Source organism: Dipodomys merriami, unplaced genomic scaffold (genome assembly GCF_024711535.1).
Source record: "Dipodomys merriami isolate MVZ:Mamm:240054 unplaced genomic scaffold, mDipMer1.0.p SCAF_4, whole genome shotgun sequence".
NCBI classification, from domain to species: Eukaryota; Metazoa; Chordata; class Mammalia; order Rodentia; family Heteromyidae; genus Dipodomys; species Dipodomys merriami.
Window position 1 is genome coordinate 64,715,690 of NW_027205603.1, and position 14,113 is coordinate 64,729,802.

At 36.2% G+C, this 14,113-nt stretch overlaps 1 protein-coding gene across 1 annotated transcript in view; it reads right to left on the reverse strand.

The window, feature by feature from the left end:
- The window catches only part of Rnf19a (ring finger protein 19A, RBR E3 ubiquitin protein ligase), a 48,530-nt gene that overhangs the window by 21,392 nt on the left and 13,025 nt on the right, over nucleotides 1–14,113 (reverse strand). Inside the window, exon 3 of the mRNA XM_069991147.1 lies at nucleotides 1,783–1,991. Within this exon, the coding sequence (XP_069847248.1) occupies nucleotides 1,783–1,991 (209 nt within the window). The remainder of the gene's footprint in view (nucleotides 1–1,782; nucleotides 1,992–14,113) is intronic.

Genomic DNA, 14,113 nt, shown 5'->3' on the forward strand with positions numbered 1-14,113 from the left:
CAACACAACTGTGTTCATTGAAGCATTGTTTACCATAGCCAAGATATGTAATCAACCGAATGCCCCTCAGAGAACAGATGGATCAAACAAATGTGGTGTATATAAAACACAATGGAATTCTATGCATCCATCAGAAAGAATATTATATCATATGTAAGGAAATGGAAAGGCTTGGAAAAAATAATATTAAGTAAAGTAAGCCAGAACCAAAGAAACACAGGTTGCATGATTTCCCTCATTTGTGGTACTAGAACGGGCCTATAAAGCTCCAAGTAAACACACTGCATGGCAAAAGGATAAAAAAAAATACAGTGGGACATGATAAATTATACAGGTTTCTAGGCATTCACATAGAGACCAAAGGAGGATATTCTTAGGAGAGGATCACATAGGCAGGATAACCATGTGCATCTGACCATATAAAAAAAATGTATCAAAATGAATTCCAGAAGTGGAAACAAGAGGTTTTTGTTTTCTATTTGTTCCTGTTTTTGTTTTCTGCACTTTTTGTCTTGTTTGTTCAGTTATCTGTCTTTAGGAAAGTAAGTGGAGGGCACAGAAATGGTAGGACAAAGGATGAACAAATGCAGCAGTGACAGTGTTGAAAATGAACTATTTTGTGGGTGGGGACAGGAGGGAAAAACTGGAGAGCGAGGGGAAGGAGTGACATTGTTCAAAAAGAAATGTAGGGCTGGGAATATGGCTTAGTGGTAGAGTGTTTGCCCAGCATGCATGAAGCCCTGGGTTCCATTCCTCAGTACCACATAAACAGAAAAAGCCAAAAGTGGTGCTATGGCTCAAGTGGTAGAGTGCTAGCCTTGAGCAAAAGAAGCTCAGGTATGATGCCCAGGCCCAGAGTTCAAGCCCCAGGACTGGCAAAAAAGAGAGAGAGATAAAAAGAAATGTACTCTTTTTTTTTTTTTTTTGTCGGTTGTGGGGCCTGAACTCTGGACCTGGGCACTTTCCCTCAGCTCTTCAGCTCAAGGCTAGCACTCTACCACTTGAACCACAGTGCCACTTCTGGCTGAAATGTACTCTTTATATGGCTTATGTAACTGTAATTCCTTCTGTATGTCACCTTTACAATAACAAATTTAAAAAATATATTGCCAAAAATATTGAAACAAAAATGATTCCAAAAATAAATGTTGTTTTAAATCTTTAAAACAATTAATTTGTGCTATTTACAAAACCAGGAGAAATCTACAGGTGATAGATTCAAAGTTAATATTAGAAATATCTGCTAAGGTTGGCCTGTGATGCCTTTATAAACAACTGGTTCTGAATATCTTTATACATAATCATGACATTTTTTTGTTTTTAGGACAATAAAATCTTACCAGTCTAACAGCACTTTCTTACAGGAAGAACAAGTGCTCCTGCGACAGAAAACCACTTAAAATATAAGACACTTCTTAAAAAGCAAAGGGAATGCCAGGCGCTGGTGGCTCACGCCTGTAATCCCAGCTACTCAGGAGGCTGAGATCTGAGGATTGCGGTTCAAAGCCAGCCCAGGCAGAAAAGTCCGTGAGACTCTTATCTCCAATAAACCACTAGAAAACCGGAAGTGGCACTGTGGCTCAAGCGTTAGAGCACTCGCCTTGAGCTGAAGAGTGCAGGAACAGTGCCCAAGCCCAGAGTTCAAGCCCCACGATCGGAAAAAAAAAGAAAAAGCAAAGGGAGCACAGCTGATGAGAGTAATTGAATACTCCTTTTTACACTAAATTACTAGGTATTCTGTATGTGTCAGATATCTTATTAGAAAAAAAGAAAACTAAATACCTGCTGCTCCAGACTCTTGACTATAGCTAATAGATGAAGAACGGATAGTCCTTAGACGTAAACTCTGGGCTCTCTCCTGCCGAGCGGCATCGCAGGTCTGGTTTGGATGCCAAATTTGCTTACAGTGGTAGCAGAACTCTGTTCCACAGCCTTCTCGCCCACAAGTTAATTTTGGACAGCTGGCACATCCAAATGCTATCACAGCATATCTTGAAAGAACAAAGAAAATGATTTAAAATGTGACATAAAACAAGAGCTAAAAGTAATGTAAAAAAGGTATTATTCCTGAAATTTTCTTTGGCATTAGGCAAACCGTCATAGACCTTAACATTATCTCACCAATATGAAAATGAGAGAAAAATGAACAGTCCACAAATGAAGACACCCAAGTAACCTTAAAGCATTCTTAAAGCTCAAATTTTACTTTTACAAGTACAACTATAAATGTTTTAAAATTGTTTTAGTAGCATATATACACCAAGAAGCCTTGGTGTTTGGTCTTTCTGGTGTTGGAATATTAATTTTCTTATTTATTTCTTATTTTCCACAATTATTTTTAAAATCAGAAAAATTAAAAGATAATGATTAAAAATGTAATGAATCTGAATCAGATATATCTCTCAGCTAATGGCATATTGCACTAACATAAATTTTGTGATTACCTTGTAATTTATGTATTAATTTTTTCTTTGTGTGTATGTGCATGCTGGTACTAGGGTTTGAAGGGTGTGGGCATTGTCCCTTAACTTCTTCACTCAAGGCTTAAGTCTTCATTTCCTACTTTCTGCTGGTTAATGGGAGATAAGTGTCTCATGGACTTTTCCTGCCATGGGTAGCTTTAAGTTTGAATTACAATCCTAGATCGCAGTATACTGAACCTTCTAAGTAGTTAGAATTACAGGTGTGAATCACTGACACCCTGTCATTTTCACACTTTAATTTCTAAACTGCATGGTGAAATGATCATTGGTATTAGTCTTCTACCAAAAAGTATACAAACTGAAATTCTTTAACTGGGAAGTAGATTGGGTGCTTTTGCTTTCAAATAAGGTGACTAAGAATGGTAGAGAGCCTCAATTCCCGTTCTCTTGTATCAATATTTTTGGTACTTAAAATTTTAAGATTTAAATTCAGGGAACTGTTAAGAATTTGTCCTACAGAAATAGAAGTTTTTTGATATGAATATTCTTAGCAGCTTTATTCATAATATCCCCAAACTGGAAAGAGTGCAGATATCCTCTAACAAGTAAACAATAAAAGTATGGTGCATAAATGTACATCATGGACTATTGCTCAACAATTAAAAAAATTACTAACACAAGTAACTTGGATGAACTTGTGGGGAATTATGCTAAATGAAAAGTCAAGCTCAAAAGTTAAAACTATATGCTTCGGTGACAAAATTTAAGAAATGCAAAAATTGATTAGTGGCTGCTGGGAAAGCATTGGAAGGAAGTTAATCTTCTTGCAAAAGAACATGATCAGGCTGGAAATATGGCTTAGTGGAAGAGTGCTTCCCTAGCATGCATGAAGCCCTGGGTTCGATTCCTCAGTACCACATAAACAGAAAAAACCCAGAAGTGGTGCTGTCGCTCAAGTGGTAGAATGCTAGCCTTGAGCAAAAGCAGTTTAGGGATAGTGCCCAAGACCTGAGTTCAAGCCCCAGGACTGGAAAAAACCAAACCAAAACAAAAACATGATCTTTGTTATGATACTTTGGTGATAGTTATATAAACCTACACATGATAATACACATCCATACACAAATTAGTACAAATGGGAAAATGTGGATAAAATGACTAGATTTTATCTATGCCCATGTTCTTTTTTTTTTTTTTTTGGTTGGTCGTGGGGCTTGAACTCTGGGCTTGAGCTCTTCAACTGAGGGCTAGCAATCTACCACTTGAGCCACAGAGCCACTTCTGATTTTCTGAGTGGTGTAAGAGCCTCACAGACTTTTCTGACCGGGCTGGCTTTGAACCATGATCCTCAGATATCAGCCTCCTGAGTAGCTAGGATTACAGGTGTGTGGGATTGTTGCCCCACTTTATGCCAATATTCTTATATAAGTGATAATTATACTGTCAAATTGTTGTACAGCTTTGTCAAACAGTGTGAAGAGTATGCAGAATCTATTACTTCTCATAACTGCATGTATAACTATAGCAGAAAAACTTTCAATTACAGAATTTCTAAATGTTTCTAGTTTGTGTGTGGGGGGGGGCGGATCATGGGGCTTGAACTCTGGGCATGGGCGCTGCCCCTCAGCTCTTCAGCCTAAGGCTAGCGCTCTACCACTTGAGCCACAACGCCACTTCCTGTTTTGTTTTTTTAAGAAAAGTGGAAAACAAACAAGTACTAATTATATTTAAGAGTTGCTTTAAAAAAAAAACAACAAACATTTCCTTCTGCCTGGAAATATACGGGAGTTTTCTGGGCTCTTCTTGTTACTGGCACTAAAAGCTGAATAATAATGGTAACTGAGATTATATCAGGTTTCAAGATAATCTATAAAATTATGCAAGCTTTTACGAGACAGGAAGTTCTTTTATTTTTGATATGCTGTTCCCTAAGTAGGTACTTCACGCTTTAAACTTTCATCTTAAATTCTACTTCACTTCTTATAGAATTATCTACCATTAGCTACCATGTTTAAACAATATAGAATTAAGCACAATTTTAAATCACTAAAATAAGTTGTTAAAGCTAAGCTTAAGATAACTTACTTTAATTCCAGAAAAAATACCCTGTACTTTGTTTTCTATTAGTTAAGAATCTAAAATGTCTATGATTTAAAGTATAGTCTTTACAGTCACAATTTACAAAGCCAGAGAGAGGTTTAAGCTAGCTGATGAAAATTCCACCAATCTAATCTCTCCTTAACCAAGTCTTCCACACATAAAATATAATGTCATAAACTGAGTATTCAGTTCAAATCAGAATTAGCTTAGAGTTTGGCCTCATAAGCAAACGAATGCTTCAATAAAAATTCTAGTATTTTTGTAATTGTGATTCATTAAGGATTATGTGATTGTAAAAGTTATTATCATTTTTACATCAAAAACTTAACAGCTGACAGTGACTGCCTTGTAATCATTCCAGCACTTTTAAATCTGAGGCAGGAGGATGAAGAGTTCCACAGACCATACTAATCAACAGAGTTGAGACTCTGTTTCAAAAACATAATACAATAATAACAACAATAACATAGATTGAATATGATTATCTTAAAAAAACAAGTATTGGTGTGCATTGTAGACATGGCAGTAGAAATCCTTTACAATTTTAGTAGATACTAAAGTATAAATGTACATTATGTGGGCTGGGAATGTGGCTTAGTGGTAGACTGCTTGCCTTGCATGAATGGGTTTGATTCCTCAGTACCACATAAACAGAAAATACTGGTAGTGGCACTGTGGCTCAAGTGGTAGAGTGCTAGCCCAGGCCCTGAGCTGAAGTGCCAGGACTGGCAAAAAACAACAACAACAACAAAAAACATGTTATGGGCTGAGAATGTGGCTTAGTGGTAGAGTGCTTGCCTAGCATGCATGAAGCCCTCAGTACCACATAAACAGAAAAAGCCAGATATGGCACTGTGGCTTAAGTGGTAAAGTACTAGCCTTGAGCAAAAGAAGCTCAGGGATAGTGTCCTGGCCCTGAGTTCAAGCTCCAGAACTGGGGGAAAAAAAAGTACATTATGTTACAAGAGTAAAATACTATAATCTTTAAAGATGATTGAAAAAACAAATTAAGTTCAAATTTAGCTTTAAAATAAATAAGAAAATAATACAGTTAATATGAATACTGAAAGTTTTCAATAAATTTCAAAAAAATATTGAGTATATATTTATAAAAGTAGATTAATTCAAATTAAGTTATATATTGTAATTATAACTTTTGTAGAAGATTGTGTTCATATCACTAAACAAAATTTTCAAGAGCATTTTTGTCTTTATTATATATTTAAAATGATCTTTAAGTGGTTGTATAAAGGGGTTTCAATTTACCATGGAATAATACACACACACACACACACACACACACACACACACACACACGTGTTCTGGGACTTGTATAAAGGGGTTTCAATTTACCATGGAATAATACACACACACACACACACACACACACACACACACACCACACACACACACACACACACACACACACACACACACACACACACACACACACACACACACACACACACACACACACACACACACACACACACACACACACACACACACACACACACACACACACACACACGTCCTGGGACTTAAGCACAGGGCCTGGGCACTACCCCTGAGGTTTTTTTGCTCAAGGCTATGGTTCTACCACTTGAGTCATGGCTCCACTTCTGATTTTTTGGTGGTTAACTGGAGCTAAGAATCTCACAGGCTTTCCAGTCCTGGCTGGCTTCAAATTGGAATCCTCCGATGTCAGCTTACTGAGAAACTAAGATTATAGGCATAACCCACAGGCACCTGGCAAGAGTTAACAATTTGTGTGTGTGCGTGTGTGTGTGTGTGTGTGTGTAACAATGTGTGTGTGTGTGTGTGTGTGTGTGTGTGTGTGTGTGTGCGCATGCGCGCGCCAGTCTTGAGGCTTGAAATGTTCAGGGTCTGGGTACTGTCCCTGAGCTTTTTTGCTCAAGGCTAATGCTCTACCACTTGAGCTACAGCTCCGCTTCTGGCTTTTGTTTGCTTCTTTCTTTGTTTACCTGGGTCTCCTGAATAGCTAGGATTACAGTTGTGAGCCAACAGTGCTTGGCTAGGACTAACAATTTTTTAAAATTTATTTTATTTTATTGTAAATATGCTGTACAGAGGGGTTGCAGTTACATGAATAAGGCAACGAGTACATTTCTTCTCAAGCATTGTTACCCCTTCCCTTGTTCTCCACTATCCCTTTCCTTCCTCACTCCTCGCCCTCGCCGTCCCCCCCACCGAAGTTATAAAGTTCATTTCCAATATACTGTCTTGTGGGCATCATTGTTGCAATGGCCCATCGGTTGTGGGGCTTGAACTCTGGGCTTGGGCACTGTCCCTGATCTTCAGCTCAAGGCTAGCATTCTACCACTTGAGCCACAGGGTCACTTCCAGTTTTCTGGTGGTTAATTGGAGTTTATAAAAGTCTCATGGATGTTCCTGCCCTGAACCGTGATCTTCAGATCTCAGCTTCTTGAGTAGCTAGAATTACAGGGGTGAGCCACTGGCACCCAGCTAGGACTAACAATTTTTTAACTGATGATTTAGACTCTATGTCTTTCAAGAAAAAGTCTTTTAGGCAAGTTCTTCATATACTGACAAGGAGAATTAAAAGCAGACTGTCAAGTATGACCTTCCAAATTTCATGACATGGATAGCCCCAAATCTGGTACAATATCCATAAAATTATGGAATCCGTATGGCAAGAAAACAGAAAATGTGAAACACGCTTCTCCACAACCAACTTCCAACCTTCTTTTAAGATGATTTCCAGAAGTGGAAAGCCAGAAGTGGTACTGTGGCAAAAGTGGTAGAACACTAGCCTTGAGCAAAAGCAGCTCAGGGACAGTGCCCAGACCCTAAGTTCAAGCCCCAGGACCGGCACAAGTTTAAAAAAGAAAGAAAGAAAATGACTTACAAATGGACAAGATTTCAGATTTATCCAAACTTTGTATCTAAAAGTGTACTGCCTTATAAAATACATTATTATAAAACTTTATCCTGAATTTACCTATTTTGCTATGAACAAAAGTACTGACATTATTAAAGTGACTGCTTACATACAACTATTAAAATACGAGTTATAATTATCAGGGCAAAACAATAGTTGACTGTGTAGGAAAATTATCATTCCTACATTATGATGTCAAACATTTAATACTGACTTAAGATCTTTATTTAGCCTTAAGATCTACCCATTCATCATTTGGTCAAAATATGGGCTTGATGCATCTCAAAAATTAATATTTAAGTCAGATATAGTAGCATACATAGATAGTCCAAGCCTCTTGGGAGGCTGAGGCAGGAAGCCCATCAGTTGAGATCAGGAATTAAGCCAAATGAAAAACAATGAGATCCTGTCTCAAAAAAGTAAAATAATCTTAAAAATAAAGTGTGTGAGATTTAAATAAGGCAGTATTTAAACAGTGGGATAGATACCTTCGGCTAAAAGGCTTCAGCTACTTGAAAAACTTAACCCTGCTGTGGAGTAGGAGAGATAGGAAGAAAGTGGGAAAAATGGGAAGAGAATGCAAAAGGCAATCTTTCTTGAAGTATTTTCCATTATTATTAAGAGGTGTACCAAGAAAAGATTCAATGGTCAAGTTATGGAAATGTTAATAAGCCTATTTTCTATTTTATACTAGATTTTGCTGAAGAATTTTTAAATCAGCTTGCATTAGTTATATAGGGGGTTTCACAGTTAGATTTTTACATATTCACAATATATTCCAATCAGTCTTACCCCCTTTATCACTTTCTCTTCCCCCTTACTAAAATAATTTTATTTATTTATTTATTTTTTGTGTCGGTCGTGGGGCTTGAACTCTGGGCCTGGGCGCTGTCCCTCAGCTCTTCAGCTCAAGGCGAGCACTCTACCACTTGAGCTACAGCGCCACTTCCACTAAAATAATTTTTAACACAATAAATAGAACGTTTTATTTCCTGAATTTATTTGGCCTTGATTTTTGTTTTGTGGGAGAGGGTATTAGCCTTTTACATATTATACTATTGATAACACTGAGGAATTGGGATTAGCAACTAGGATGGTATATTCTACAATTTCCTTTTGAAGGAACAAGAAAGGAGGAAAAAACAGCCAACCAAATGTAATCTTAAGAAGATATTATGGTCTTAATAAATGTTTTGATAAGAAAATGAAAAAAGCCATGCATCTGTGGCTCACACCTGTAATCTTAGCTACTCAGAAGGCTGAGATCTGGAGAATAGAGGTTTGATGCCAGCCTAGGAAGAAAAATCCGAGAAACTACTCTCCATTTAATCATTAAAATGCCAGACTTGAGTCATGACTTAAGGAGTAGAGTGCCAGCTATGAGCAAGCAAGCCAACTAAGTGTGAGTCCTTGAGTTCAAACCCAATACTGGAAAAAATAATTAAGCGGGAGTACAAGTTAAGTTTTACAAACGCATAAGGCTTTCAACTGACTACCTTTAAAGAACAAAGAAAATATAACCACAGTATCAAAATTATTTGATTCAGTTAATGAGAAAAGTCAAGTTTTATACAAGAATCAAGAGGCTCATGCTTCTATTTCAGGAATTTCTGTCATTCCAATGGAAAAGCAGTGACTAACTTGATTACTATCTCTGGAATATCTAGATGAAAGTAAGACAAGAAATGTACTCATTACCTTACTTATGTAATTATAACCCCCTCTGTACATTACCTTTACAGTAAAATTAAAAAAAAAAAGTAAAGCTCATCTCCTGATTCCCTCTTAGGATATGCATCCTTCAGAAAGGAAGCATTCTGTTCAGCTTTACTGCAAGCTGCAAGAGAAGCTTATAGATGCTCAGACTACCTGAGACTAACTGGAGAAGCCTGTCAAATTTAGGATTGAGGATTGGTATTTTACCTGAATATCTAGAAAAGTATTTTCTTTAGTCAACTACATAGTAAAAGAAAAATAAGTGTCTCTGTGTCATATGTTAATATGTTCTGAATAAGGGTGTAAGGTGAAAAATGTTACTTCTTAACCAACTCCCTAAAGCATACCAAGAATTGTAATAACAATTAATAATGTATAAGTAGTATAAATTGAATTATGTTAAAATGTATCTGGTCTAATTTTATGGTTAGGAAGAAAACTAAATTAGTAAGAACAAACTCAGGGTTAGGAGCGATGGGTGACAATGTTGTCAGACACTTTGTATTCATATATTCATATACTGTTTTGTAGAATGGGAACTTTTTTGTACAACTACTTGAAGATAATAATAAAAATATAAATAAAATTAAAAAAGAACAAACTCAGTTCAAACCATTAACTCTCAGAATATTTTTATGAATGTCTGTTGAATCACTAATCATCAATTACAAGTACTGAAACATTATGGATCCTTATATACAAGACCTGTTTTCCAAGTACTAGTTACTTTCTTCCAAGTACATGTAAGAAGTAACACTTTTCACCTCTGGAGAAAAAGTTAGGTCTTTGGCCTGTGCAAATATTTTAAAGGTTAACCTATAAAAGTATTTCTAGTATGTCAAATAATTGTCAAGTTATGGAATTCTTTGCTGAATAAGATATAAAACAGGACATATACATTTTTAATTCTATCCCAAACTAATGGCCTCATTTTTCTTAATCCATTAAAAACAGTATCCTCTTCTCAACTAGTGTTATCACTGAATGCCATTTATATGTTCTAAAAAACCAGTTTGATACTACGTAATTTATAGTTTATTATATTACACTAAATAAAGTATAGGGTAGTATGAACTTCTTATGTCCTTGTATAGGGTAAGAGGACTTACGTTTTTGTGTAAAGGACAGAGTCAGATTAGTTCATTCAATAATTGATTTGTAACCACAAAAGAAAGAAAGTGTTTAAAAGTGCTGGAGTGCCTACCTACTAAGCACAAGGCCCTGAGTTCAAATCCTCTATGGCCCCTACTCCCCATCAAAAAAAAAAAGAAAAATTAAAATGGGAGAGAGAGAGAGAGAGAGAGAGAGAGAGAGAGAGAGAGAGAGAGAGAGAGAGAGAGAGAGAGAGAGAGAGTGCGCGCGCATATGCTGGTACTTGAGCTTGAACACAGAGCCTTGTGCTTGGCAGCCAGGCACTCAAGCATTTGGGCCACAGTGGTACTCCTGGCTTTTGCTAGTTAATCAGAGATAAGGGTCTCATGGACTTTTCTGACTAGGCTAGCTTTGAACTGTGATCCTCAGATCTCAGACACTTTAAGTAGCTGGTATTACATGTGTGAGCCAACCAGCTCCTGGCTAAAAAGTCAACTTTCTGTTATCTGCCTAAAACATGCAAATGAAGGCACCAAAGCAGAAAGTAATCTGGTATTTTTTATCTGAGACAGGTTCTCCTCTCCTCGTCTTATAATTTCCTAACCCTATTCTTTTTCCTAGCCATAACGAAAGTTTTCTCTGAAACTGCAAGGACTGCTATGTCCTACAAACAGGCCAGCAAAAAACTCTTACTTTGGTTAAATCATAGCACAACACTCAGATCTTTCTGCCTAAGCCTTTTCTTAAGGCAAATTTTTGGAAACAATTTCCTTTAAACAAATTTCATCTGTCTTCTATGAAAACAGTATTAGGTCAGAAATCTCAAGAGATCTCCAATACATGCTAAGTCAGTAGTCTTTCTTACTCTAAGACAGTGTATTAGGCATGTTTAAACAAAATTAATGCCAGATAAAGAAAATGGCCAACGAAAAAGGAAAAATTCCTAATTTCTTATCATTTCTGGGAAGGGGGAAATCTTTCATGTGTACAGTGAAGGAGGTTAAATGCTATGTAAATAGTAATGGTCCTAGCACTGTGGATACAGATTTCTATGAATGATTTGGTAATGTTCAGGCATTTACCAATATTTTTTAATGTGAGACTTAAGTAAATGGAATTTTAATTTAAAACGTCCTTCTTTTGAGTTCTAAAATTTTCTCCCTGCTCCTATTATCTCTATTTTCTGAAATGGGACTTACTCTGCAGCCCACACTGGCCCAGAACTCTAAATCTTCTTGCCTCATTCTCCCTAGTGCAGGGATTTTAAGTATGCATCAGGATGCTTCTTCCATATTAAAAGGTTTTAATTAGTTATGAGGGCAAGCCATTTTGTCTTTTGTTATTAAATCTCTACTACCTAACACATGGTACATTAAATATTTGAGTGTTAAAATGGGGACTAGGTAGAGTTGAGTGATAGATCACTTGCCTAGCATGTACAAAGCCACAGGTCAAGCTCCGGTACTACAAAAACCAAACCAAACCAGATACTTAGGAAATGAAGATGAGGAATAATAAGTGAGAGCTATGAGAAGTTTACTGTGTAGGATTAAAAATCAACTTCACAGGGGTGGAGTACAAAGTTTAGTGGCAGAATACTTCCCTGACTCTGGGTTTCATACCCAACAACAACAACAACAAAATTCATCCTAATCCTTGTAACATGATAGGATAGGAATCCAAAATTTATACATGTTCATAATAAACAATACTGTAACTTCAAATAAGGCTTGTCTAGTATAATGTCTTCAAAATACACATACAAGCTTAATGTTAGTGGATATTTTCTACATTAATACTAACATAAAACTTACAATGTGATCAAATACATGAAATATATGTTCTTAACTAGAGAGCCAGTATAAACCAAAAATGTGTATGTGTAACATGTTTTCTCTGCCTCTGTGGGTAAAATTATTGACAACCATCAACACCAAAAATCAGTAAAGAGTAATTAATCAAAAATTAATTTAGTCAAATTAATGAAGGGCAATTCCATATTAAGCTTACATATTAAGCCTGATTGTTTTCATAATAGTTACTATTTAACTAGACATTAACATTTATCTTCTTCAAAATATTTAACATAATGAAACATTTTACTTTTGAAAATTAAAGTCTCAATGAAAGAAAAAATTTCAAAACTATAGCAAAGTAGCTGGGCATCCAGGGCTCAAATCTGTAATCCTAGCTACTCAGTAGGCTGAGATCTGAAGGACTGTAGCTCAAAGATAGCATAGGCAGTAAAGTCTGTGAGACTCCATTTACAAAATAACCAGCAAAAAGCTGACCTGGGGGCATGGCTCAAGTGGTAAAGTGCCAGTTGGGTAAGCACAAGGCCAGGTTCAAACTCCAGTACCAGCAAAAATACCACCAAAGTATTAGTTTCTGAAATATCATACATCCAAGAGTTTATAAAGAATAATAACAGGGGGTTGGAGGTGTGGCTCACATGGTAGAAAACAAGCCAATGAGCAAAAGCATCAGGTACTGAGTTTGAATTATGGTCTTGGGGTAGTGGAGAGGTAGGAGAGAATAAGAGGCTAAGCATGAATAATTCAGGCCTATAATCCCAACTACCTGAGAGACAGAGATCAGGGAGATTACAGTTTATGGCTAGCCCAGGCAAAACATTGGCAAGACCTCATATCAACCAATAAGCTGGTAGCATACATCTAGAATCCCAGCTTCCTTGGAGACTAGGGTAGGAAGATCAAGGTTCAAAGCCAGATTTGGGTAAAAATGTGAGATCCTTTCTTTAAAATAATTAAAGCAAACAACAGGCTATGGTTCAATTAGCTGCATACTTGCCTAGAAAATTCAAAACCCTGAGTTCAAACTCTACACCACAAAAAAGAGTAATACAATCATATCACATCATTTGAAGATACTTACTGTCCATTATTGAACAGTATTTTCTTAGAGGTTGGTTATATCATTGTCCCTGGAAACCTAGCTCACTACAGCCCACTTTGTCCTACCCATAATTAATAAATTCATGAATTCATAAATAACTGATAAAATTTTTACTGAAATCCTTAATAGGTCTTTAGTGCTACTCATACCAGAGAAAACCAAGACTTATGTGTACACACTAGAAATACAACTTTCCTTATTTTAAATTATAAAATACAATATTAAAATTTATTAATCAATAAGCATCCAATTCAGATGATGAATCCTAAAATTGTATTTTTCTTTTTTTTGAAGACAATCTCCTATGTATCCTACTCTGGCCCCAAATTCATGATCCTCCTGTGTGCATCACCATGCCTGCCTCCAAAATTGTAATTTGATAAATTCATATTCCAGTGATGCCTGAGACTCTATAACCTGGAAATTCCAGGTTTTCATAAGCTCTTACTTATATTTGTTTTATTTATATAAGTAAGTCTTACTGTTTATGGCTTTCTCTATTCCTGAACGATATATGACTTTTTTCTTAGTTCTGACAAATGAACATAATAACTGCACTATGAACAGTGGATAATGTTAACATAAAAAACTTTAGTGGTGATTAAATGGTATTTATAATTTAAAAACTTGAAGTAAATGAAATAGTACAACACTATATGTAGCACATCTTGAGACTAGAAACTCTTACATATACAAACTTGAGCACATTATTCTGCAATTATGATATTTTTCAAAAGGATCATTTATTTATATCCAAAAATAACTGCCATCACCAATAATCCTGATCATTTTGTTAGTCCCAAATAAAAGTTCTCCAACTGGACAGGAAAGTTCAGTATTGTATACAGGTAAATCCTGTTCTCACTATCTTATTCCTTCCTTCCAAATATGGAATTGAATAAAGAGACAAAATAAAAACAAGTTATGATTCTTGACATTAACA